Source organism: Rana temporaria, chromosome 1 (genome assembly GCF_905171775.1).
Source record: "Rana temporaria chromosome 1, aRanTem1.1, whole genome shotgun sequence".
In the NCBI taxonomy this organism is placed as follows: domain Eukaryota; kingdom Metazoa; phylum Chordata; class Amphibia; order Anura; family Ranidae; genus Rana; species Rana temporaria.
In genome coordinates, this window is record NC_053489.1 from 657026836 (window position 1) to 657054246 (window position 27411).

The following is a 27411-nucleotide window of genomic DNA, read 5'->3' on the forward strand; positions in this document are numbered from 1 at the left end:
ACGTTCTTCTCTGTGGCTTGTCACTGATCTTCTGTTCCCTGTCATAGGGAACGACGATCAGTGACGTCACTCGTCCAGCCACGCCCCCCTACAGTTAGAAACACAAATCAGGGCACACTTAACCCCTTTAGCGCCCCCTAGTCATTAACACCTTCACTGCCAGTGTCATTTTCACAGTAATCAGTGCATTTTTATAGCACTTTTCGCTGTGAAAATTACAATGGTCCCAAAAATATGTCAAAAGTGTCCGATGTGTCCACCATAATGTCGCGGTCACGAAAAAAAAAAAAAAAAAAACGCTGATCGCCGCTATTACTAGTAAAAAAAAAATTATTAATAAAAATGCCATAAAACTATCCCCTGTTTTGTAAACGCTATAACTTTTGCGCAAACCAATCAATAAACGCTTATTGCGCGATTTTAAAGGTATTCTCTGGACAGGATTATTATAAAACGTTTCCATCTTCCCCTCTACCGCTGGGGCTATAAAGCAGCTGCAGTGAGCTCTCTGCCCCAGGCACGGGCCATCTACTCTCCCAGCCCAGGCACGGGCCATCTACTCTCCCAGCCCAGGCACGGGCCATCTACTCTCCCAGCCCAGGCACGGGCCATCTACTCTCCCAGCCCAGGCACGGGCCATCTACTCTCCCAGCCCAGGCACGGGCCATCTACTCTCCCAACCCAGGCACGGGCCATCTACTCTCTCAACCCAGGCACGGGCCATCTACTCTCCCAACCCAGGCACGGGCCATCTACTCTCCCAACCCAGGCACGGGCCATCTACTCTCCCAACCCAGGCACGGGCCATCTACTCTCCCAGCCCAGGCACGGGCCATCTACTCTCCCAGCCCAGGCACGGGCCATCTACTCTCCCAACCCAGGCACGGGCCAACTACTCTCCCAGCCCAGGCACGGGCCATCTACTCTCCCAGCCCAGGCACGGGCCATCTACTCTCCCAGCCCAGGCACGGGCCAACTACTCTCCCAACCCAGGCACGGGCCATCTACTCTCCCAGCCCAGGCACGGGCCATCTACTCTCCCAGCCCAGGCACGGGCCATCTACTCTCCCAGCCCAGGCCATCTACTCTCCCAGCCCAGGCACGGGCCAACTACTCTCCCAACCCAGGCACGGGCCATCTACTCTCCCAGCCCAGGCACGGGCCATCTACTCTCCCAGCCCAGGCACGGGCCATCTACTCTCCCAGCCCAGGCACGGGCCATCTACTCTCCCAGCCCAGGCACGGGCCATCTACTCTCCCAGCCCAGGCACGGGCCATCTACTCTCCCAGCCCAGGCACGGGCCATCTACTCTCCCAGCCCAGGCACGGGCCAACTACTCTCCCAGCCCAGGCACGGGCCATCTACTTTCCCAGCCCAGGCACGGGCCATCTACTCTCCCAACCCAGGCACGGGCCATCTACTCTCCCAACCCAGGCACGGGCCATCTACTCTCCCAGCCCAGGCACGGGCCATCTACTCTCCCAGCCCAGGCACGGGCCATCTACTCTCCCAGCCCAGGCACGGGCCATCTACTCTCCCAGCCCAGGCACGGGCCAACTACTCTCCCAACCCAGGCACGGGCCATCTACTCTCCCAACCCAGGCACGGGCCAACTACTCTCCCAGCCCAGGCACGGGCCATCTACTTTCCCAGCCCAGGCACGGGCCATCTACTCTCCCAACCCAGGCACGGGCCATCTACTCTCCCAACCCAGGCACGGGCCATCTACTCTCCCAGCCCAGGCACGGGCCATCTACTCTCCCAGCCCAGGCACGGGCCATCTACTCTCCCAGCCCAGGCACGGGCCATCTACTCTCCCAGCCCAGGCACGGGCCAACTACTCTCCCAACCCAGGCACGGGCCAACTACTCTCCCAACCCAGGCACGGGCCATCTACTCTCCCAACCCAGGCACGGGCCATCTACTCTCCCAACCCAGGCACGGGCCATCTACTCTCCCAACCCAGGCACGGGCCATCTACTCTCCCAACCCAAACACTGCCCATCTAATCCAGGCATGAACTGCTAGTTGGGAATAGCTGGCATGCCTGGGGTAGAACCCTGGGCATGGATGGGGGTGAATGCGGAACCACTGGCCCTGGTGCCCCCTCTACACAGACATTACCTTGGTTAGACTTGAACACTTCACATAGCTTGCAATTCCAGCAAGGACGGCTTCAACTGCAGCAGCATAGACATGAGACAACACAAGACTGAAAAAGAGAAGAACATATACAGGGGTTTAATCTATTTGTAAATGACCAAGGCATATACATGACAGTATTGGCGAGGATGTTCCATCTTAGGCCCCTTTCACACTTGTGCGACTTGGGACTGCAAAGTCGCATTACAAGTCGTTTCCCATGTTTTCCAATAAGTATCATTCATATCTCAGCCACTTCAAAGTAGTCCCTGCACTACTTTGGTCTGATTTTAATGCGAATTTAAGGTCCATAGACCTCATGTTTACACAGACATTGCTTAAATTGGCATCAAAATAGCAGCAAAAAATTGCGGTAAAATCACGGCAAATCGTGCTATTTTCAGGTCGCACAAGTGTGAAACGGGCTCTAAAAAAACTTTACAACAAAGCTCAGCAATCACAAGAGCACCATCACCTACTTCTGGTTTAATAAAGTTCCTGAATTGTAGGTATGTGGGGAAACATGGCTGCATATGTGGGGGACATGGCTGCATATGTGGGGGGACATGGCTGCATATGTGGGGGGACATGGCTGCATATGTGGGGGGACATGGCTGCATATGTGGGGGGACATGGCTGCATATGGGGGGGGGACATGGCTGCATATGGGGGGGGACATGGCTGCATATGGGGGGGGACATGGCTGGATATGGGGGGACATGGCTGCATATGTGGGGGGACATGGCTGCATTTGTGGGGGGACATGGCTGCATTTGTGGGGGGACATGGCTGCATTTGGGGACACATTTAAAAAAAGTATCGGTATTCGGTATCGGCGAGTACTTGAAAAAAAGTATCGGTACTCGTACTCAGTCCTAAAAAAGTGGTATCGGGACAACCCTAGATCAAAGCATGGAATGGATCACTTACATTTGCTCATTCTTCTTGTGTGCCTCGTTGTCCTTTCCTACATCATACAGGAAAGAAAAAAAAAAAAAAGTTAATCACTCGCCAAAAAAAAGCACTAAAGGTATTTTAGTTTTCACCAGTGTTAATTTTGGCAGCAAATTTCGATCTAGTTTTAGTCTTATGCCACGTACACACGATAATTTTTTTTACAATCTCACACCATCAACATCCAGGTGTGACACATATCTGACATTGCACGCTCTAAAAGGCTTCAGACTCGCCATTCACTGATTTTTCTAAATATGTGATCAGGCAGCAGATAAAAAGGAGTCGCTGGTTTACTAAAGACACTACTGTCTGTGGGGGAGCTATAACTTCTGCTTTCTATTGCCACCCCAGATGAGCTTCAGCTGGTTTCTTTGCATGTTGTTGAGCTGGCAATGTCTCTTCCCCCAAACAAAATCACTCGGGTGACCCGAGATTTGAAGGTAATGCTTGCATCTAGTCATAAAGACCTCTTCCAGTGGTCAGAGGTGTGTGGCCAACTTAACATAAAAACGCAGGGTCCTGCTGGCAACAAGATCCTGCGTTGTTAGATGTCCACATGCTGTATGCATTTAACATTTACATGCGCTCAGTGGTGCAGCATACAGCTTTATTGGCTGCCAATATCAACAGTTATTACACGCTATTAATATGCCACCTAGTGTGCTTGATTGCTAGGATACAGGCAGCTCCGGCCTCTTTGTATCCTAGGTTGCTAGGACGCAAGCAGCTTCAGCCTCTTCGTATACTAGGTTGCTAGGACGCAAGCAGCTTCAGCCTCTTTGTATACTAGGTTGCTAGGAGCCAGGCAGCACCAGCCTCTTAGTATCCTAGGTTGCTAGGAGGCAGTTACCTCCAGCCTCTTAGTATCCTAGGACGCAGGCAGCTCCAGCCTCTTAGTATCCTAGGACGCAGGCAGCTCCAGCCTCTTAGTATCCTAGGACGCAGGCAGCACCAGCCTCTTAGTATCCTAGGACGCAGGCAGCACCAGCCTCTTAGTATCCTAGGACGCAGGCAGCACCAGCCTCTTAGTATCCTAGGACGCAGGCAGCTCCAGCCTTTTAGTATCCTAGGTTGTTAAGCCGCAGGCAGCACCAGCCTCTTAGTATCCTACGTTGCCAGGACGCTGGCAGCTTCAACCTCCTAATATCCTACGTTATTAGGACTCAGGCAGCTCCGCCCTCTTAGTATCATAGGTTGCTAGGACGCAGGCAACTCCAGCTTCTTAGTATCCTAGATTGCTAGGACGCAAGCAGCTTCAGCCTCTTAGTATCCTAGGTTGCTAGGAGGCAGGCAGCTCCAGCCTCTTGGTATCCTAGGTTGCCAGGATTCAGGCAGCTCCAACCTTCTAATATCTTAGGTTGTTAGGCCGCAGGCAGCTCCAGCCTCTTAGTATCCAGGGTTGCTAGGATGCAGGCAGCTCCAACCTCTTAGTATCCAGGGTTTCTAGGACGAAGGCATCTCCAACCTCTTAGTATACAGGGTTGCTAGGATCAGGTAGCTCCAACCTCTTAGTATGCTGGGTTGCTAGGACGCTGGCAGCTCCAGCCTCTTAGTATCCACGGTTGCTGAGATGCAGTCATCTCGCAACAGCGCTCAATTATCACTACCTGCATGTACCATTAACATGCATCCAATGGTACAGCGTACATAGGCACCACTGGCTACCACGGGCTGACAAAATCAACATTGTTTAGTCAACAGCACCTGCGCTACTGATTACACACTAGTGATAAGCCCCTGCTGCCTAGTGGAGTCCTTTATTGCTAAAAAAAGGATTTTTGTACTCACCGTAAAATCCATTTCTCTGAGTTCATAGACGGACACAGCCTTCATTGACCTTAGGGTTATGCTTCTTCCTACCAGGAGATTTAGGCAGAATTCTACAGCACTTAAGGTGTTAAAAACTTTCCTTCATGCTGCTCCTCCCAGGGGGCGTGGCTCCCCCAGGCATAACCCACACCCTGCTTTAGCAGCCTCAGTTCGTAACAAGCAGTACAAACAAAGGAGGGGTGGGTGCTGTGTCCGTCTATGAACTCAGAGAAATGGATTTTACGGTGAGTACAAAAATCCTTTTTTCTCTTTCGTTCATAGACGGACACAGCCTTCATTGACCTTAGGGACGTCCCCAAGCAGTGTCAAAAAAATTCGAGGGGTGGGAAAAATAACACAGCAAAAACAGGTTACACCCCAAACAAAAACCGGAGTTACTCAACGGAGGAACTCCAACCTTAAACTGCCGCCTGTAACACCCTGCGGCCAATGGAGGCATCCAAAGATGCACTCACATCCACCATATAAAACTTTGAAAAAGCGTGGACCGACGACCAGGTCGCAGCCTTACACACCAGTAACACAGAGGCTTGGTGTCGGAAAGCCCAAGAGGCCCCGATCGCCCTGGTCGAATGCGCCATGACCCGAAAGGGGGGCGCCCGCCCTTCAGGGCATAGGCCTGAAGCACAATCCGTCGGATCCACCTGGAAATGGTGGCCGACGAAACTGCCAGGCCCTTACTGGGACCGGACACAGACACGAACAGCGAGTCCGACATCCGGAACGGAGCTGTCGCCGACAAGTAAACTCGAAGGGCCCGAACCACATCCAAAGAATGTAAAGTGGCCTCCTTCGGGTTCTTCGGCTGAGGACACAAGGATGGAAGAACAATGTCCACATCCAAGTGAAAAGCCGAAACGACCTTAGGGAGAAAAACGGCTGCGGCCGCAGCACCACCTCATCCTTACGGATGACCAAGCAGGGAGCCTTGCAAGACAAGGCCACCAGAACAGACAGACACCCGTCTGATCGAGGTAATTGCTACCAGAAATAAAATCACCTTTTGTGACAATAAAACAAAAAACCTCCCGAATGTCCTCAAAGGGAGCATCCCGAAGCACTGAAAGGACTAAATTCAAGTCCCATGGGGGTAATGGAGGGCGCACCGGAGGGGCCACCTGCCAGACCCCCTGACCCAACGCACGCACCTAGGAGTGCTATGCCAAGGGTCGCTGCAAGTAAAAAACAGCCAGAGCAGAAATCTGGCTCCTAACCGTACGTAAGGCGAGAGCCTGAACCACTCCCTGCTGCAAAGACAGCAGAATCCTGTACACAACGCATGTACGAGAGTGCCAGTTCATCTTCCCACACACAGAGAAGTAGGCCTTCCATGTATGAGGAAAAAACCTACGTGAGGTAGACCTCCGTGCAGGCAGCACGGTAGAGACCACCGAGCCCAATAGGCCTCGGTCCTTAAGCCCCTGGCTCTCAACAGCCACGCCGCTAAGGCCGGTGGCTGTGAAACGGGGTGGAAGATTGGACCCTGTAACAGAAAATCAACTCCCAGGGGAAGACGCTAGGGGGCGTCTGCCAGCAGACGCACCTGGTCCGCGTACCAGAAGCGACGCGGCCAATCTGGGGCAATCAGGACCGATAGAATCCCTACAGCTTCTACTCTGCGCAGCAGGCGAGGAAGAAGCTTCCGAGGAGGGAAGGTGTAAAGTAGGCGACAGCGACCCCAAGGAGCCACCAACGCGCCTGACGCGTCCGCCCACGGGTCCTTAAACCTGGCCACGAACCGTGGCACCTACCGATATAGAGACGGGACGCTAGAAGGTCCACGTCCGGAGTGCCCCACTTTCGGCACAGACCCCGAAACACCTGCGGGTGGAGAGACCACTCTCCTTGGCCCAGTGCAGTGCGACTTAGGTAGTCGGCTAGCCAATTCCGTATTCCCGGAATGTACCCGGCCGATAGAGCCGGAACGGACCCTTCGGCCCACCGAAAGGATGCGCGCGACCCCCGTCGCTGCAACAGAACTCCGTGTGCCTCCCTGATGATCAACCTACGCCACGGACGTGGTGTTATCGGACAGGATCCTGACCGGTCGGCCCTGTAGATCCAGGGACCACCTGGTAAGGCAAAGCTTGATTGCTCGGAGCTCCAGAACGTTGATCAGTAGGCAGGACTCCACCTGAGTCCAGTGCCCCTGGGCTGACTGGGTGCCCCAAGCGCCCCTCCCCAACCGGAGAGGCTGGCATCCGTCGTGACCACTGTCCAGTGGCCTGCAGAAAAATGACTTTCCGGCCCGAAGCACCGGAAACGCCAGCCACCATACCAGGGGAGACATGATCAGATGACTCAACTGAATCTGGTAATCCAGAGATGACGGAAGCTAGTCCCATCGTGACAGCAGTTCCCTCCGTAGTAACCTGGCGTGGAATTGGGCATACGGAACCGCCTCGAAAGAGGCTACCAACTGACCCAGAACCTTCCTGCAGAATCGCAGAGATGACCGCTTCTGGGTCGGCAACTGCTGCACAGCAGATAGCAGAGTCTGAAGTTTTTCCGCTAGGAGAAAAACACTCCCGCCCCGGAGGAATCCAGGACCAGTCTCAGGTATCCCTGAGACGGAATCAACCCTGATTTCAGGACAATCCAGAAACCAGCCGAACACTCGGAGAGCCTGACACGTGATACACGGCTCCACCAATGCAGAGCTCGAAGAAGCTCGTAGGAGAATGTCGTCCAGACATCCCATGATAACAAACCCCCGCTGTCACAGCCGGGCCAGTATCGGTACGAGCACCTTGGCGAAAACCCGCCGAATGGGAAGGACACCATTGAAAATGGTCCCCCCCGACCGCAAAGCACAGAATCTCTGGTGGTTTGAGGATATGCAGGTACACGTTCATGACATCCAAGGATGTCAGAAAAACCTGACAAAACAAAACGAGGGACTTGAGGCCCAGGATCGACCGGGCCCCATCCTCCATGGGGACACAAACAGAATGGAGTAAAACCCCGAGACCGTTCCAACGAGGGAACTGGCACAATCACTCCCCTGACCAGAAGATCCTGGACAGCCCCTGACGGAGTCAACCGGCGAACCGGAGGAGGCCAGAAGCCGGAGGGAAAAAACCTGTTTGGCAGACAAGAGAGAAACTCAATCTTGTACCCCAAGGAAAACACTTCGCAATGCGAAGCCAGTCTCCCACCCGAGACACGGGCGGGAGTAGACCTTCAGGCGGAAGCAGGTATGTCCGCAGACTTGTTAGGCATGCGGTATCCAGTGCGCTGCTACCCCGCAGCGGGGATTCAAGCACCATGTAGACCTACCCCCACCGCACAGGGCGAGCGAAAAAACGCTCGGAGGGTCCTTGCACAGGGCGAGGTCCCTAGCCCTTCCCAAACCGTGGGAACAGCATGCGCTTACCACCTGTGGCATCCTCAATGATGCCAGTCAGGGAAGACCCAAAAGGACCGTTCACCCTTAACGGTGATCACCAAGGCCACCTTAGAGGTCCTTCTTCCAGCTCCTGCAGCAGGAGCTTCGCCCTTTTAGTCGGGGCCTGCCAGGGCCCCGGCCAGAGCCGGCCTCACCGCCGAACCCACCACCGTGAATAGGGAGCGGGCCACGGCCTCCACTCTCCTATCAGCGGGATCCTGAAATGCAGGAGCCCCTTCCACAGGCAATGTGGTGGCCTTGCGCAGTCTGGACACAGGGGGGTCCACTGGCGGAGGAGAGACCTACTTTTTATTTATTTTTTTTTTTTTAAAGCCCCCCTCAAGGGGGTAACGGGTTGCAAAGTTTTTTGACAAACTTTTTGCGGTGCATCCCATTCCTTGTATAACATATAGTCCAAATAAGGAACACAAGGAAACACTTCAGCGATGCGTGGTAGTCTGCTGGTACTGACACGGAGGTGTCTCCGCCACATCCTCAATTTTTAGAGCCTCACGCACCGCAGAAACAAGAGCTCCAACAAATTCTTGCCAGCAACTGACTGCAGCAGAGTCATCCTCACTATCCATAAGGGTTAAAACCCGCAGCCTCTGACATGACAGAACCAGAAAAAAACAGCGATTCTGTGTCATCCCCAGAAGCAGGCTTCAGGGAGGGGGCGCTTTTTTACCCCCCATCCGGGCACTAGCTGCTTCAAACCTGGCAAGAAACCCAGGACAGCCAACATAACAGATGTGGCAGGGGGAGGGGCGTTAAGGGTTAACTCAGGCATAGCTTGAGTTCCATAGTGTCAGCGCTGAGTTACCCACCCTGCAAGGCAGGGCAAAAAAAAACCACTGGTCACCTCCTTGCTGCTATTGCAGAGCATGGGGGCCCCCGGTATTCACCACCCCACCCAGCTGCAGAGGGAGCTGAAAAACCTCAGGTGTGCTCTGATGTGCTGACTGTGATGTGTATTCACCTCATGGAAGATTCACAGCACTAAAACTGTAACAGCACTAAAACTGACCAGAGGCTGTGCCGAGTCATCTCAGGGAAGAATCACATCGTTACCAAGGAGATTTCCAAGACGGCCGCCGTCTGAGGTAAAAATTACCTCATAGAACACAGCAGCACTGACTGCTTTGTCTGTTACCTCAGAAAAGAATCACAGCGTTACCAAGGAGATTTCCAAGACGGCCGTTGTCTGAGGTAAAAATTACCTCATAGAACACAGCAGCACTGACTGCTTTGTCTGTTACCTCAGAAAAGAATCACAGCGTTACCAAGGAGATTTCCAAGACGGCCGCTGTCTGAGGTAAAAATTACCTCATAGAACACAGCAGCACACAGCAGCACCCCCCAGAGTAACAACACAGTCCCCCTAACAACACACGGGCCCCGGTGGTAACAAAGAAAACCCAGGAGGCCCCCCTTCACAGCCACTACCCAGTCAGGGGAAGGAGGGAGAGGAAGGGGAGAGAGGAAAGCAGGGCGGACCCTCAGTCGACCTCCCCAGGGAAACCACCAGCCAGACCACTTACCTGAGTAAGGGGCCACTACTTACCTGTCCTGCGACTACCCGGCTGGAGGTATCCCAGACAGAACCAACGTCCGTAAACGGCATGGTTGTCGGCCAGACACACTGTGACAAAGCCATAGAGACCGGTCATATGTGTGCCCTAGAACCAAAGTTCCCCGGCCGCCCCTGGAGCAATGGGGCCTGTCGTGGACGTCCCAAAGCTGAGCTGAGGGCCGGCACACGCTCGAAGGCCGAACATGGGGGGACTACAAGAGTCGAGGACCCAGCCTGTCACCCAGTCGGCTGTTGATAGAAGAATCGCAGGATTCAAAAATGCAGGAACAAAATAATAAAAAAAGCGAGAAAAATCGCCAGAAAAAAACTCCAGAGTCCAGGAACTCCAGAGATAGCCTTGACCTCCTGTCGTTAGGCAGAAAACAAACTGAGGCTGCTAAAGCAGGGTGTGGGTTATGCCTGGGGGAGCCACGCCCCCTGGGAGGAGCAGCATGAAGGAAAGTTTTTAACACCTTAAGTGCTGTAGAATTCTGCCTAAATCTCCTGGTAGGAAGAAGCATAACCCTAAGGTCAATGAAGGCTGTGTCCGTCTATGAACGAAAGAGAAATGCAGGCAGCAGCCAACAGAGTGAACACTATGTGCATGTAAGATTTGCATGCATCCATTGGTATAGCGTTCATGCGCACCACTGGCTATTGCAGGCTGACAAAATAAACACTGTTTAGTCAGCAGCACCAGCACCCACACTACTTATAGGCCCCGCCTGTTTACTAGAGTATGCGTGTAAACATTATAAAAGGCATAAAAGAACATCAATTTCTGGCCCTGGATGCAGCTTGGTTTCATTTTTTTCACACTGCTGAATGCAGCACAAAATTACAACTTGGGATGCAGCTATGTAAATGGGCCCATAGACATATATTATTGCGTATAGATGCATTCAAAACTATGGTGTCGCCATCTGTATGCAGCGTTTTACCACCCATGTGAATGAGCCCCAGTCAGGACACAAAATTATTTCAGTGGCTATAAAACAAAAAACTCTCTACAGCTGGATTTCCTGTTCTTGATTTTCTCCCTGGAGGCACATAAAAATAGTAGTTTGTTTTTCCTCTACCCAAGTGTTTTGTCAGGACAGAAATGAGAATATTCTTTAGTCTGGGCTCTAGTAGTTAAAGTGATTGTAAAAGCAGAAGTTTTTTTATCTGAATGCATCTATGTATTAAGATAAAAAGCCTTCTGTGTGCAGCAGCCCCCTCATACTTACCGGAGTCCCATCTAGATCCAGCGATGTTGTAGGAATATCTCGGCTGCCCGGGACTCCCCTCCTCATTGTCTGAGACAGCAGCACGGCACTATTGGCTCCCGCTGCTATCACAGCCAGTCAGCCAGCTAATGAGAAGAAAAAGGGGCGGGAGCGTGCCATGGCTCTGTGTCTGAATGAATACAGGGAGCTGAGACTTGGCTCTGGTGACCCCATAGCAAGCGGCTTGCCGTGGGGACACTAAACAGGAGGGAGAGGCTAGGAGCAGCAAAGAGGGACCTTAGAAGAGGAGGATCTGGGCTGCTCTGTGCAAAACCAACTGCAACAGAGCAGGTAAGTATAACATGTTTGTTATTTTTACCTAAAAAAAAGGGAGTAGAAATCTATAAGCATTGATTTGTAAAGAGGCTGCATTAGCAATGATCGCCAGTAGTCTTATGTAATTGGTCACCAGTTTATGACTGTCTCCTACAGAAAGTCCCCAGTCTCCCAGTCAAAATTACAAAAAGCGTATATTGATTAGTTTGCGCAAAAGTTAGAGCGTCTACAAAATAGGGGATATATTTATGGCATTTTTATTATTATTTTTATTAGTAATGGCGGCGATCTGTGCTTTTTATTGGGACCGCGACATTGCGGACACTTTTGGGACCATTGACATTTAAACAGTGATCAGAGCTATAAATAGCCACTGATTATACTGTATAAATGTCATTGGCAGGGAAGGGGTTAGCACTAGAGGGCAATCAAGGGGTTAAATGTGTGTCCTAGGGAGCGATTCTAAATGTGGGGGGATGGGACTGCCTGGAGAAGTACACATATCACAGTTCATACTTAGTATAAACAACAGATCTGTTTCCTCTCCCCTTACAGAATGGAGATCTGTCTGTTTACATTGGTCACGGGTGCCCGAGGGACATCGCGGCTTCCGGGCATGCGCATCGTCTCCATCGTCGAGCTGCAGGTGCACACGCCCCCTAGTGGTCTTAAAGCGGCCGACATATAGCTACGACGATTTGCCCAGGAGAGCAAACCTGCCGCTGCTGGTCGTCTAGTGGTTAACCATCTCTTGTTGCATACCTGCAATCTAACACAGTTTTTGTGACCACCCGTGACCAGATTGGCTTCTCTGGATAAACTTTGTTCAGAAGAAGCCAGTCTGAAAATTTAGAGACCTAGAACTTTCAGTAGTTTGGTCTCTCATACTGCTCTGGCCCCCCATGCATGTTCGGGGTCACCTCTAAACACTTTCCCATCTTCATTCTGTTCCGATTCCTCTGGACCGTTCTGGTGCTCCGGTCTTACTTTTTGAGTTGTGATCTCTCTTGGTTGAAATATACAACATATGGGATTAATCACATATATCTGGAATTCTTCAGCCCATTGTCCCTGAAGAAGACTTCCACTCTATCTGTTGAAACGCGTTGGATTTCCTCTGTACCTCTGACAGTGGAATTGGGTTATTCAATTTTTTTGTCCCATGTTGTTCATTTTCACCATGCGTTTGTTTTTATCATATATAAACGTACTGTTCAATATTTATATTCATGTAACAATAATTTTAAATGTTATAAGAATAATTTTCGTTCATGGTCCATTAAAGTCCCATTTTTGAGGAACCTTTTTGCACACTATGGCCCAGATTCACGTACAGCGGCGTATCTTTGAGCGAGCGTAACGTATCCGATTTACATTACGCCTCCGCAACTTAGACGGGCAAGTGCAGTATTCTCAAAGCACTTGCTCCGTAAGTTGCGGCAGCGTAGCGTAAATAGGCCGGCGTAAGCCCGCCTAATTCAAATGTGGAAGATGTGGGCGTGTGTTATGTAAATTGTATGTGACCCCACGTAAATGACGCTTTTTACGAACGGCGCATGCGCCGTCCGTGAAAGTATCCCAGTGCGCATGCTCCAAATTAACCTGCAAGAAGCCAATGCTTTCGACATGAACGTAAATGACGCCCAGCCCTATTCGCAAACGACGACAAATTTTCTAAATTCGACGCGGGAACGACGTCCATACTTAACATTGGTACGCCGCATGTACGCCTCATATAGCAGGGGTAACTTTAAGCCGGGAAAAGCCCAACGTAAACGGCGTATCTTTACTGCGGCGGCCGGGCGTACGTTCGTGAATCGGCGTATCTTGCTCATTTGCATATTCGACGCTGCAAACAACGGAAGCGCCACCTAGCGGCCAGCGTAAATATGCAGTTAAGATACGACGGCGTAAGAGACTTACGCTGGTCGTATCTTAGTGACATTTTGGCGTATCTGATTCTTTGAATAAGGCGCCAAGATATGACGGCTCAGACTCAGAGATACGACGGCGTATCTGGAGATACGCCGTCGTATCTCCTACGAGAATCTGGGCCTATGTATTAGAGATGTGGACCTGAAAGTGGCGTTTTACCCAAAAATGGGACTTCCGCTTTTCGGAATCCTCCCTTCCCCCTCCGGTGTCACATTTCAGGGGGGAGGCGGGAGCAGATACCTGTGTAATCCAGGTATTTGCTCCCACTTCCGGGCATAGGTCGCCACAGCAACCTATGCCATGTCCGGCGCCTCCTCTGCCCCCCCCCCACTGTCTTCTGGGAGACACACAAATCCCAAAAGACAGCAGGGACCAGTGGGATCGAGCAGCGCAACTCACGCATGAGCAGTAGGGAACCAGGAAGTGAAGCCGCAAGGCTCGACTTCGACTCCCTTACCGAAGATGGCGGCGCCTCCACCCGAGAGCCGAGGGACAAATCGGCTTCGGGTGCCAACATAGCGGGCGCCCAGGACAGGTAAGTGTCCATATATTAAAAGTCAGCAGCTACAGTATTTGTAGCTGCTGACTTTTAATTATTATTTTTTTGGCAGAACTCCACTTGAACTAGTTATATTCAGTCAGTTGACAATAACCTTTGTGCTGTGCTCATACAGGACAATACACCCACCCTGTAGTGCACAACAGACTCCCCCAAAGTATAAAAAAGAAATGAAGGCATTACAGCGCACAGAACTGCAAATAATGGAAATTCTTTACAAAATGGACTTACCCAGATAAGGACTGTGAGTGCTCCCAAAAAAGTAAGTCCTAGAACAGGCCAGGGGACCCTTAGGAGAGACACACTGAGCCACCTGTGAACCCAAACGTGTTATTATTAACGCATTTCACACCATGGCCTACACAGCTTGTTACACAATTATTCAGAGAAACACAGAAATGTAATGGAAGAAAAAAATTTAAATAAACACAACAAGCAGTCCCTAGAGTCTACCCCATCCAGTACCATTTGTGTCAATTGGGATGCAGCAGCTGCACAGACACAGTCGCTGCTCCCAAATATAAAGCCCGTAGCTGAACACAGACAGTGCCCATTCAGGGACCCACACCCAGATGACAAATTGGTATCAGCGGATGTGTCCGCGCAGCTGCGGTGTCCCAAATTACATGAACAGGTCGGCCTCAACACAGATGAACGGAACACGTGTGCATTCATCGCAAGTAAAACGCGGTCTTCACACTGGTGTATGCTTAACTGCTTGCCGACGGCCTGCTGTTTGCCGGCAGCAGTATGGCTCCCCTGCGCGAATCGCTGTAGCTGTACGGCGGGCACTTTAAGGGGCATGCGTGCCCGCCGCGTCACTCTGGAGGCAATGTGTGTACCGTGATGTCCCCCGGGCACTGGCGATCGCTCCCGACAGAGCCAGAATGTGTGGCGGCTGGTCGGCAAGTAGTTAAAATGTCTTTCACATGAGTTATCTCATGAATCAACAGGTTATCATAATCCTCAGACAGACAGTCATGAGGGTCTGTTTACTACACAGATTCTAAAGGAATTTGTTAGCAAACCCAAAGGGGTTCAAGTAGTTCATTTGTTTTTTTAATTAATGTTAGTTTTATGCTATTCTTCACATAACTCCACTTTCCTGCTTACCTACCTTCTTCCCTGTAAAGTCCCCCCCCCCCCCCCCCATATTTGGAATTTCTCAGACATTTTACTCCTTAACCATAACTTTGTAAATCGCAATCAAATCAGAGTTACCCCTAGACATAAGGGCTGTCAGCTACAGTTGCAAGAAAAAGTATGTGATCCCTTTTGGAATAATATGGATTTCTGCACAAATTGGTCATAAAATGTGATCTGATCTTCATCTAAGTCACAACAATAGTCAATCACAGTCCTTAACTAATAACACACAAAGAATTAAATGTTACCATGTTTTTATTGAACACACCATGTAAACATTTACAGTGCAGGTGGAAAAAGTATGTGAACCCTTAGACTAAAACACATCTCCAAGAGCTAATTGGAGTGAGGTGTCAGCCAACTGGAGTCCAATCAATGAGATGAGATTGGAGATGTTGGTTCCAGCTGCCCTGCCCTATAAAAAACACACACCAGTTCTGGGTTTGCTTTTCACAAGAAGCATTGCCTGATGTGAATGATGCCTCGCACAAAGGAGCTCTCAGAAGACCTACAATTAAGAATTGTTGACTTGCATAAAGCTGGAAAGGGTTATACAAGTATCTCCAAAAGCCTTGCTGTTCATCAGTCCATGGTAAGACAAATTGTCTATAAATGGAGAAAGTTCAGCACTGCTTCCCTAGGAGTGGCCGTCCTGTAAAGATGACTTCAAGAGCATATGGCATATGCTAACATCCCCGTTAGCGAATCTACGATACGTAAAACACTAAACAAGAATGGATTTCATGGGAGGCTACCACAGAGGAAGCCACTAATTTCCAAAAAGAAAACATTGCTGCACGTTTACAGTTTGCACAAGAGCACCTGGATGTTCCACAGCAGTACTGGCAAAATATTCTGTGGACAGATGAAACCAAAGTTGAGTTGTTTGGAAGAAACACACAACACTATGTGTGGAGAAAAAGAGGCACAGCACACCAACATCAAAACCTCATCCCAACTGTGAGGTATGGTGGTGGGGGCATCATGGTTTGGGGCTGCTTTGCTGTGTCAGGGCCTGGACGGATTGCTATCATCGAAGGAAAAATGAATTCCCAAGTTTATCTAGACATTTTGCAGGAGAACTTAAGGCCATCTGTCCACCAGCTGAAGCTCAACAGAAGATTGGTGTTGCACCAGGACAACGACCCAAAGCACAGAAGTAAATCAACAACAGAATGGCTTAAACAGAAGAAAATACGCCTTCTGGAGTGGACCAGTCAGAGTCCTGACCTCAACCCGATTGAGATGCTGTGGCATGACCTCAAGAAAGCGATTCACACCAGACATCCCAAGAATATTGCTGAACTGAAACCGTTCTGTAAAGAGGAATAGTGAAGAATTACTCCTGAGCGTTGTGCGCGTCTGATCTGCAACTACAGGAAACGTTTGATTAAAGTTATTGCTGCCAAAAGGAGGTTCAACCAGTTATTAAATCCAGGGGTTCACATACTTTTTCCACCTGCACTGTGAATGTTTACATGGTGTGTTCAATAAAAACATGGTACCATTTAATTCTTTGTGTGTTATTAGTTTAAGCAGACTGTGATTGTCTATTGTTGTGACTTAGATGGAGATCAGATCACATTTTATGACCAATTTGTGCAGAAATCCATATCATTCCAAAAGGGTTCACATACTTTTTATTGCAACTGTATTGCTACAGCATTGGTGCACATGACATGACAATCAACCTTACATTTTTAGTATCAGAATCTCTGCACACACCACCACATCATCAACACAACCAACCCCCCCCCATTACCATGTGTTTGGCGGTGCTCCCTCCAAGTCCGGTGTTCCTGACCAGATGACCTTCAGATGGGAATATGAAGCTGCCCGGTTTCAGGTTCTCTCTGGTGGAGTGGCTGCCGAATAGGACAAAGGGCTGCCTGCAGGGACTAGACAAAAACAAACAAAACCATCACACAAGGCTACACAGGTACAGGTCCTCTTCATGAGTCTTTGGAACTCCTATGGCAGAACACAACATCCTGCAATGATCTGCTTATAAGGAGAGAAGCCTATGTCCTCTGGAAAGGATAGTCATCGTTAGGTGAACAGGACATATAAACAATTATTAGGTCACTTTTAATGCCAAGATTTATAGGGGATCAGTCATGGTTGAGCTTAAAGGGGTTGTAAAGGTACATGTTTTTTCACCTTTATGCATTCTATGCGTGAAGGTGAAAAAATAGGATTTTTGTACTCACCGTAAAATCCATTTCTCCGAGTTCATGGACGGACACAGCAGCATTGACCTTAGGGTTATATATCCTTCCTTTCAGGAGAGACTTGGGCAGAAAAAACAGCACTTCAAGTGTTAAAACACTTCTCCCAGGGGGCGGGTCCCCCGGGTACATTCCACTCTCTGCACATGCAGCCCCAGTTCGTAAACAAGCAGTACAAGCAAAGGAGGGGTGGGTGCTGTGTCCGTCCATGAACTCAGAGAAATGGATTTTACGGTGAGTACAAAAATCCTATTTTCTCTTCCGTTCATGGACGGACACAGCAGCATTGACCTTAGGGACGTCCCCAAGCAGTGTCAAAAAATTTCGAGGGGTGGGAAAAAAAACACAGCAAACCAAGCTTCACCCCAAACAAACTTTCCTCCGTTGAGTTCCTCAACGGAGGAAACTTCAACCTTAAACTGCCGCCTGTAAAACCTTGCAGCCAAAGGAGGCATCCGAAGATGCACTCACACCCACCTTGTAAAATTTTGAGAAGGTGTGGATTGATGACCAGGTCGCTGCCTTACACACCTGTAACACAGACGCTTGATGGCGGAAAGCCCAAGAAGCACCAATCTCCCTGGTCGAATGCGCCGTAACCTGAAAGGGAGGCACCTAGAAATGGTGGCCGACGAGACCGCCAGACCTTTCTTAGGACCAGTTACCGACACAAACAGTGAGTCCGACTTCCGAAACAGAGCCGTAGCAGACAAGTACACCCGTAGGGCCCGAACCACGTCCAAGGAATGCAAAGTGGCCTCCTTCTGGTTTTTCGGCCGAGGACATTAGGATGGCAAAACAATGTCCTCATTAATGTGAAAAGCCGAAACAACCTTTGGAAGGAATGACGGCTGCGGGTCAACAAGGGAATCTTCCGAACGGAGCCTCTTGAAGCACCAAAAGGACTAAATTCAAGTCCCATGGAGGCAGTGGAGAGCGCACAGGAGGGGCCACATGCCGAACCCCCTGCACAAAACGTACGCACCAGAGAGTGCGCCGCCAAGGGTCGCTGAAAGTAGACAGCTAGAGCCGAAATCTGACTCTTAACCGTACTTAAGGCGAGAGCCTGATCCACTCCACGCTGTAAGGACAGCAGAATCAGGGACATCACGTATGTACGGGGCTGCCATTTCATCTCCTCACACATAGAGATGTAGGCCTTCCACGTACAATGGTAAATCTTTCGTGAAGTAGACTTCCATGCTCGCAGCATGTTAGAGACCACCGAGTCCGACAGGCCTCGATCCTTCAGCACCTGGCTCTCAACAGTCACGCCGCTAAAGCCAGCGACTGTAAAGCAAGGTGAAAGATCGGAACCTGCGACAGAAGATCTTCTCTCAGGGGTAGACGCCAAGGGAAGTCTGCCACCAGACGCACCAGGTCCGCGTACCAGGGACGGCGCGGCCAATCTGGAGTGATCAGGACTGTTGGTATCCCCTCGGCTTCCACTCTGCGCAGCAGGCGAGGAAGAAGCTTCAGAGGAGAGAAGGCGTAGATTAGGCGATAGTGACCCCATGGTGCCACCAACGCGTCTGCCCACGGATCCCTTGACCTGGCCACGAACCCTGAAACCTTCCGATTGAGACGGTCGACGTCTGGAGTGCTCCATTTTTGGCACAGGCTCTGAAAACACCTCCGGGTGTAGCGACCATTCTCCTTGGTCTAGCGTTTGGCGACTTAGGTAGTCGGCTTGCCAGTTCAGCACAACCGGAATGTACACGGCCGACAGAGCCGGAACGTACCTCTCGGCCCACCGGAGGATTGGGCGACTTCCGTCGCTACAGCCGAGCTCCGTGTGCCCCCCTGATGATTGACGTACGCCGTGGCGTTGTCAGACTGGATCCTGACCGGTCGGTCCTGTAGACCCAGAGACCACTTGGAGAGACACAACTTGATCGCTCGGAGCTCCAGTACATTGATTGGTAGGCGGGACTCCTCCTGAGTCCAGCGCCCCTGGGCTGACTAGACACCCCGCCAGCCGGAGAGGCTGGCATCCGTCGTGACCACTGTACAATGGCAGGGCAGAAACTACTTTCCGGTCCGAAGTACCGAAGATGTCAGCCACCACACTAGGGATGACTTGACCGGTCGACTCACCCGAATCTGGTAATCCAGAGACGAAGGAAGCTTGTCCCAATGTGACAGACTGTGCCGTCCCTCAGGAAGAGTGCTGAGAGCTTTTGGCGCCGTTATTCTGGTCACTAAAGTCCAAAACTTTTCAAAGATGGCCGCCGACATCCAGAAAAACAGCATGCGGACTACAAGAAAATGGCCGCCGAGTCAATAGAGGCGCGTCAGCGGCAAAATGGCGGCCATACACGTGTTTTAAAAATATAGTGACAAACACAGCAGAACACAGTAAAAGCACCAGGCCCCGAAGGCCCCCCCCCCCCCCAGCACACACGGCATCATATAGGACAGGAAAATAGCACCCCACAGCAGCGCAGCCCCCCGGTAGTAACGGAGCCCCCAGGGACCCCCCACCTCACAGCCGCCACCCAGAAAACGGGGAAGGAGGGAGAGGAAGGGAGAGAGGAAAGCAGGGCGGACCCTCAATCGACCTCCCAGGAATGCACCAGCCGAACCACCATGCCAAGGCAAGGGGATACTACTTACCCGTCCTGCGACCACCGGATGGAGGCATTCCAGACAGAACCAACGTCCGCTTACGGCATGGCTGTCAGCCCGGCACACTGTGACACGGCCATAGAAACCGGTCATATGTGTGCCCTGGAGCATATCGCTCACCGGCCACCCCTAGAGCACAGGGAATGTCGTGGACAGCCCAGCGCATAGCTAAAGGCCGGCACATGCTCGATGGCCGAACATGGGGGGACTACAAGGATCGAGGATCCAGCCTGTCACCCAGTGGGCAGTTGATTGTAGATCCCAGGATCCAAAAAATGCAGGAAAAATAAAATAAAAACGAAAAAAAAATCGCCTAAAAACCTCCAGAGCACATGGGCCCCGAGGAGCCATGTCTTCTCCTAACGTTAGGCAGAAAAAAACTGGGGCTGCATGTGCAGAGAGTGGGATGTACCCGGGGGACCCGCCCCCTGGGAGGTGCTGTACTGAAAGAAGTGTTTTAACACTTGAAGTGCTGTTTTTTCTGCCTAAGTCTCTCCTGAAAGTCTTCCATGAACGGAAGAGAAAAAAGAATGTCAATTTTGTTTGGGAGCCACGGCGCACGACCGCGCAATTGTAAGTTAAAGCGACGCAGTGCCGAATCGCAAAAAGGGGCAAGGTCCTTAACCTGCATAATGGTCCGGGTCTTAAGTGGTTAAAGCGGACTTCCGCCGGAAAAAATAAAAATAATGAAAGGTCAGCAGCTACAAATACTGCAGCTGCTGACTTTTAATATTAGAACGCTTACCTGTCCTGGGCACCCACGATGTCGGCCATCTGGCACTCTGCTCTCGGGTGCTGCCGCCGCCATCTTCGGTAAGGGAATCAGGAAGTGAAGCCTCGCTGTGCGATCCAACTAGTCCCTGCTGTCTTCTGGGACCTGTGCGTCTCCCAGAAGACAGCGGGGGGGCGAAGTAGGGGCCGGACATGGCATAGGTCACCTGCTGCTGCCACGTCCCTCACCTTGTGTCACCGCCGCATCACCAGACGACCCATTAAAGTGAATGAGACTGTCGGTGAGTCAACAGCGAGTCAGAGGAGGAGCCACTGCGGGACAGAGATGACAGTTGTTCATTAAAAATTGTGATTTAAATCAAATCCACCCTGGCACAGGCTTAATTCTTAATACCCCCAACCGCATATAGCAAATGCGGGTTTCACACACATAGGGATGCCCATTGAAATTAAAAGTTTGCCCTAAAACGTGATGCGCGGGCATGAGCTTGGACGCACCTCCTGGTATGTAAATGAACCCTTAAAGTAGTCATTATATCAATATACAAAGCTCAGCGCAAAACAAATATTAAAAGAAAAAAAAAAAGTAATGTTTTCCTGGGACACGCAAGTGGCTTCTATATAACCTACCCGTTATCTGCAATATGGCTGGAGAGCATCCCATGACTGAAGAAGCTTCGGAGCGGCTGGAGGGAAAAAAAAGACATCAGATATAGAATATCTATTTCACCAATTATCAGTGGGGTAGATTCAGGTACATTTGCCCTTTTTTTACGTAGGCGCAGGGCACCGTTTTTGCCCTGCGCCCCCGCAAATTTTGTGCGCTACCTGCGATTCACGGAGCAAAATGCGTGGGCGCTCCGGCAAAATGCCCGGCGTAAGTGCGCGCAATTTAAATGATCCCGTAGGGGGCGGGAATCATTTAAATTAGGAGCGTTCCCGCGCCGAGCGTAGTGCGCATGCTCCGTCGGGAAACTTTCCCGACGTGCATTGCGGTAAATGACGTTGCAAGGACGTCATTTGCTTCAAAGTGAATGGCGTCCAGCGCCATTCACGATTCACTTACGCAAACAACGTAAATTTCAAATTTCGCAACGCGGGAACGACGGGTATACTTTAGCATTGGCTGCCCCTGCTATAGAAGGGGCAGCCTTACGCAAAAAAAACGACGTACGCAAACGACGTAAACTGCGTACGCAGGGCTCACGTAGGGTAGTGAATCGGCGCTAGTATGCAATTTGCATACTATACGCTGATCACTACCGGAACGCCACCTAGCGGCCAACGTAAGAATGCAGCCTAAGATATGAGGGCATAAGAGCCTTATGCCACGCATATCTTAGGCTGCAGTCAGCGTAACGAGCTCTCTTAATGAGAAGTCGTTACGCCGGGGCAAGTAAGCAATTGCGCTGTGTAACTATGGTTACGCAGGCGCAATTGCTACCTGAATCTACCCCAGTGTATGCACCAACACGGCCCATCTTTACATCTGCAGAACAGAAGCAGGCAAGATACAATTTTCTAAAGTTGTTGCCTATAGTATACACTACAGCATGGGTGCTCAACCTGTGGCCCTCCAGCTGTTGCGGAACTACAAGACCCATGAGACATTGCAAGACACTGACAGTTACAGGCATGACTTCAAAAGGCGGAGGCATGATGGGACTTGTAGTTCTGCAACACCTGGGGGGCCACAGGTTGAGCACCCATGCACTACAGTATATCACATGGAGGATTCTGTTGCTCCAAACAGAAAGTAAAAAAGCAGCCTTGCACATGAAATACACCGGCACATATTTCCACACAAGGCTTCTGCCATTTCCAACTTAACTACTTCCCACCCAGCCACTGCACATATACGGCTGGGTGGGTGCTCTCTCCTGAGTGGAGGTTCAGGAACATCCCTCAGAAGGATGATCACATGACGGCCGTGTCCAATCACAGCCGTCATGTGATGTAAACAAACAGCCGGTTGCTAGGTGATCGGCTCTCCTCACACAGAAGACGTCGGTGAGGAGAGGAGGGTGGATCGCTGCAGCCGGCTGGAGATCAGTGAGTATGAGCTGTTTTTTTACACACTGATCACCAGCCTAGTGTCCCACAGTAAACACACACACACATGTCCCCAAAACACATTCCCCCACATAGTAAAAACACCTGCCCCCCAAATATGTAACAGTAAAATCACATGTCCCGATGATCATTTGCACACAGATGTGCGTGATCATCTGCGTACATCTATCCGTGATCACACAAACCAATCATTATACACTTAAAGCGGAGTTCCGGCCACAATTTCATTTTTTAAATATAAATACCCCTGTAATACACAAGCTTAATGTATTCTACTACAGTTAGTCTGTAAACTAAGGTCCGTTTTGTTAGGTTGTTACAGCATTTAGACACTTTATAAAATAGAAATTGACTGGGGCCATCTTAAGTGTGGGCATCATGAAGCCAGACTGTATGACTTCCTGGATTTCAGCCTTGCAGATCTCGCACATGCTCAGTGCTGCACAAGCAGTGTATTAGGTTTCAGATCAGGTTTCAGCACCTGTACTGTCCAAGTCACATGATTCTTTGAGACTGGGGAGTGCACAGACTCCTGGAAAGTTACACCCACTACATTCCCAGGAGTCTGTGCGGTGTAGGTTAGGAAGCTTAAGCACCTAGGTGCAGGAAGTGGGAAGATTAACTATTCTGCCTAGCAACAACACTTTGAAGGCATCTAAAAAAAATTATTTTTTTTCTTAAAGGACTAATGACATTTTTTTAAAACTACTGATGTAATGTTATATTTATGGGTGGAACTCCACTTTAACGTTTTTTTTTTTTTTTTTTTTTACCAATAACATGTAGTAGAATACATTTTGGCTTAAATTTATGGCAAAATTTAATTTTATTGGATTTTTTTTTTTTAAATAAAAAGACAAAGATATATATTTTTTCCCAAATTTCCGCAATTTTTTCGCTTATATCACAAAAAAAAAAAAAATGGAGTCATGAATAAATACCACCAAAAGGAAGCTCTATTTGTGTAAACAAAATGATAACATTTTCATTTGGGTACAGTGTAGCATGACCGCGCAATTGTCATTGGAAGTACGAGAGCGCTGAAAGCTGAAAATTCGTCTGGGAAGGAAGGGGGCGAAAGTGCCCGGTATTGATGTGGTTAAAACGTGGCCGATTCATGCTAAGGGGCCCGCAAACACAAAGTCTAATACCTAGATTCAGGTCCGGCGGCGCATCTTTCCGGCGGTGTAGCGTATGGTATTTACGCTACGCCGCCCTAAGTCAGAGAGGCAAGTACTGTATTCACAAAGTACTTGCCTCCTAACTTACAGCGGCGTAGCGTAAATGCGTCCGGCGTAAGCACGCCTAATTCAAATGAGGATGGGGGGCGTGTTTTATGTTAATTACTCGTGACCCGACGTGATTGACGTTTTTTACGAACGGCACAGGCGCCGTCCGTGTACATATCCCAGTGTGCATTGCTCCAAAGTACGCCGCAAGGACGTATTGGTTTCGACGTGAACATAAATTACGTCCAGCCCCATTCACGGACGACTTACGCAAACGTCGTAAAATTTTCTAATTTTGACACGGCCATACTTAACATTGACTACGCCTCCCAGGGCCAGCTTTATCTTTATGCGGCGTATCTCTTACGGAAACGGCGTATCTTTACTCCGACGGGCGCATGTACGTTCGTGAATCGGCGTATCTAGTCATTTACATATTCTACGCCAAACTCAACGGGAAGCGCCACCTAGCGGCCAGCCTAAAAATTACACTTTAAGATACGACGGCGTAGGAGACTTACGCCGCTCGTATCTTAGCCTAATTTAAGCGTATCTGGTTTCCAGAATACGCTTAAATTAACGCCGGCGTATATTCAGAGTTATGACGGCGTATCTACTGATACGCCGGCGTAACTCTCTATGAATCTGCCTATAAAACACTCATGATGGTGCTGGTGGCGTGATTTATTTTTAATGGCACCCCAATTCACAAGAATTTTAGCAAAACGCAAGTCAGAGCAATGCAGGACTAAAAAAAAAAAAAAAAAAAAAGTATACCGTGCGTGTGTACGAGGCTTTCAGGTTTCTCGTCTGGAAATCTGGGCAGAATCTCGACGAGAAAAATAGAGAACCTCGGCAGTTTTCTTGCCGAGAAACCCGAGAGTGTGTATACTTGCCTGTCGCCGTGGAAACCCGCGCATGCTCGAAATGACTGACGCATGCGCGGTAGCTTCCTAGGCATAGGTAGGGTGCAGGAAGATGGCGCAGACGGCATCGAATGTGACGAGTGCATGCTCGTCGTACGCGATGACATCACTGTGTTCTTTCCTTTCAAGAGAACCGCGGTTCTTTTGAAACGAGAGTCTGTACACTCGGGCGGCAATAGATTCTTGCCAAAAATCTCATCAGGGAAAACAACGTTTTTTCCCTGGCGAGATTTTTGCCTGTGTGTACAGGGCTTAAAGGGTCACTAAAGGAAAAAAAAAATTTGCTGAAATTACTGTTTACAGGGTATAGAGACATAAAAGTTAACTGATTCCTTTTAAAAATGATTACAAATTGATTAAATTCTATCATATAATGTACCTCTAGTTTCACTTTTGTTTTTAAACTAGTTTCATGTTTCTGTGAAGTAAAGAGACACACAGAACAAAAACAAACAAATCCAGGGCAGTGTTTTGTTTTTAAAATGAATCTGATTGGTTCTCAGGAGTTTTAGACACACAGCTTAGACCACAGTGAGAAGCTCCCATGAGTTTTTTTCATAAGGAGCCAGACAAGCAGGAAGTGTGGAGATCACAGCAGAATTACAGCAACTTCAAAGCAAAAACGAACAATGAGGACATGAAACCAGGACTGCAGTAAGGTAAAGGAAGCTATTTAGCTAAAAAAAAAAAATCCTTTAAGGGTTTTGCACAAAGTGGCCCGATTCTCTGGGGTGCCCCCCCGGCACTCCCGGCTCTTCCCCTTCATCGGGTGCCCCCACGGAGAGCCGATTTACACAGGGGCACCCATGCGGGCACACCAACGAGTCCCGCTGCCATGGACCTGCCCCCTCCCCAGCTCTCGTGTCACGTGCCAATGGCTCCCGCTCCTATCAATCTATCCAATGATGATGGAGACAGCGGCTGGAGCTGCTGGGCTTGTGCATGTCGCTGGAATGCATGGGGAGCAGGTAAGGAAAAGGGGGGTATCATGCTTGTACGCATTCAGCCCCCTTCACGCCTATACGCACGCACTCGGCCCCCCCTCACGCCTGTACGCACGCACTCGGCCCCCCTCACGCCTGTACGCACGCACTCGGCCCCCCACCTCGCGGCCTGTACGCACTCGGCCCCCCACCTCGCGGCCTGTACGCACTCGGCCCCCCCACCTCACGGCCTGTACGCACTCGGCCCCCCACCTTACTGTACAGCACACACAAGGGGCGCACATACATGAAGCAACCAGTGGTGGCAGCATAGAGCTCAATGACAACTCGCACGAACAAGAGCCAGCACAGCTACAGAGCCCTTGCACCCACCACTGCTTTGTCCCGCCTCTGATAGCTGGCCTGACCCCCTGACCCCCCCCCCCCCATTGTGTGTCACCCGGGGAGGACCCCCCCCCCCCCAGGTACGCCACTGTTTACAACCAGTGTAACCACTGTGGATATAAGATGAGAGCCACACAAAGCCTTAGACATGCATTGGGAGAAGGCGCAATAAAGAGGTCCATGGAAGTTTAGGGTCATCTTACCTCTCCTGCCTGAGACTCAGTCAGCTCCAGCAGAAAAGGAATTTCCGTTTCAAAGTTGGACAGGAAGCTGCTCCACTGATGCTGGAATGTGATTAAATCCTACAACAAAAGAGGAACAAGTCAACAAAATCCAAGTTTAAAAATACAAGCCAATCCTTTGACACGAATACCACTTTAGGTGATAAAATCACAGGAAAAAAAGTGCATAAAATGAAAGACTTTCAAATGTATCCAAACCCAATAAGAGAAATGTAATACAATGCAGCTTATCACTCTTTCCATGTGGTGGCCGCATTTGTTTGTTTTTTTACTTTGGCTATAAACACAATTTCTGTTCTAATGGAAATGCTCAATGACAATGCATTTTATCTATGGAGTGGTAGCAGAAAAATAGTAACCGATCACACACCAGATGGCGACTCAAAAATAAGCAGGTAATGCAAGATGGCTTCACCTCTGCTCTCTCCGCCCCCCAGGCAGGAGAGGCCCGCCTCTGCTCTCTCTCCGCCCCGCAGCAGGAGAGGCCCGCCCCTGCTCTCTCTCCGCCCCGCAGAAGGAGAGGCCCGCCTCGGCTGGCTCTCCGCCCCGCAGAAGGAGAGGCCCGCCTCGGCTGGCTCTCCGCCCCGCAGAAGGAGAGGCCCGCCTCGGCTGGCTCTCCGCCCCGCAGAAGGAGAGGCCCGCCTCGGCTGGCTCTCCGCCCCGCAGAAGGAGAGGCCCGCCTCGGCTGGCTCTCCGCCCCGCAGAAGGAGAGGCCCGCCTCTGCTCTCCGCCCCGCAGAAGGAGAGGCCCGCCTCTGCTCTCCGCCCCGCAGAAGGAGAGGCCCGCCTCTGCTCTCCGCCCCGCAGAAGAGGTCGGTTTTTTGATTTTTATATTTGAAATATTTATTAAAGCAAAAAAGGTAAAAAATATTGTGTTTTTTTTTCAAAATTGTCGCTCTTTTGTTTATAGCGCAAAAGATAAAAAACGCAGAGGTGATCAAATACCACCAA

General features: G+C 50.2%; 1 protein-coding gene across 1 annotated transcript in view; it reads right to left on the reverse strand.

Moving 5' to 3' along the window:
- The window catches only part of DNAAF9 (dynein axonemal assembly factor 9), a 225723-nt gene that overhangs the window by 132465 nt on the left and 65847 nt on the right, over positions 1-27411 (reverse strand). The window contains exons 8-13 of the mRNA XM_040335514.1: positions 26423-26521; positions 21294-21349; positions 16838-16973; positions 14161-14242; positions 3074-3110; positions 2126-2213 (exon numbers count right to left, since the gene is read on the reverse strand). Coding sequence (XP_040191448.1) covers positions 2126-2213; positions 3074-3110; positions 14161-14242; positions 16838-16973; positions 21294-21349; positions 26423-26521 — 498 coding nt within the window. The remainder of the gene's footprint in view (positions 1-2125; positions 2214-3073; positions 3111-14160; positions 14243-16837; positions 16974-21293; positions 21350-26422; positions 26522-27411) is intronic.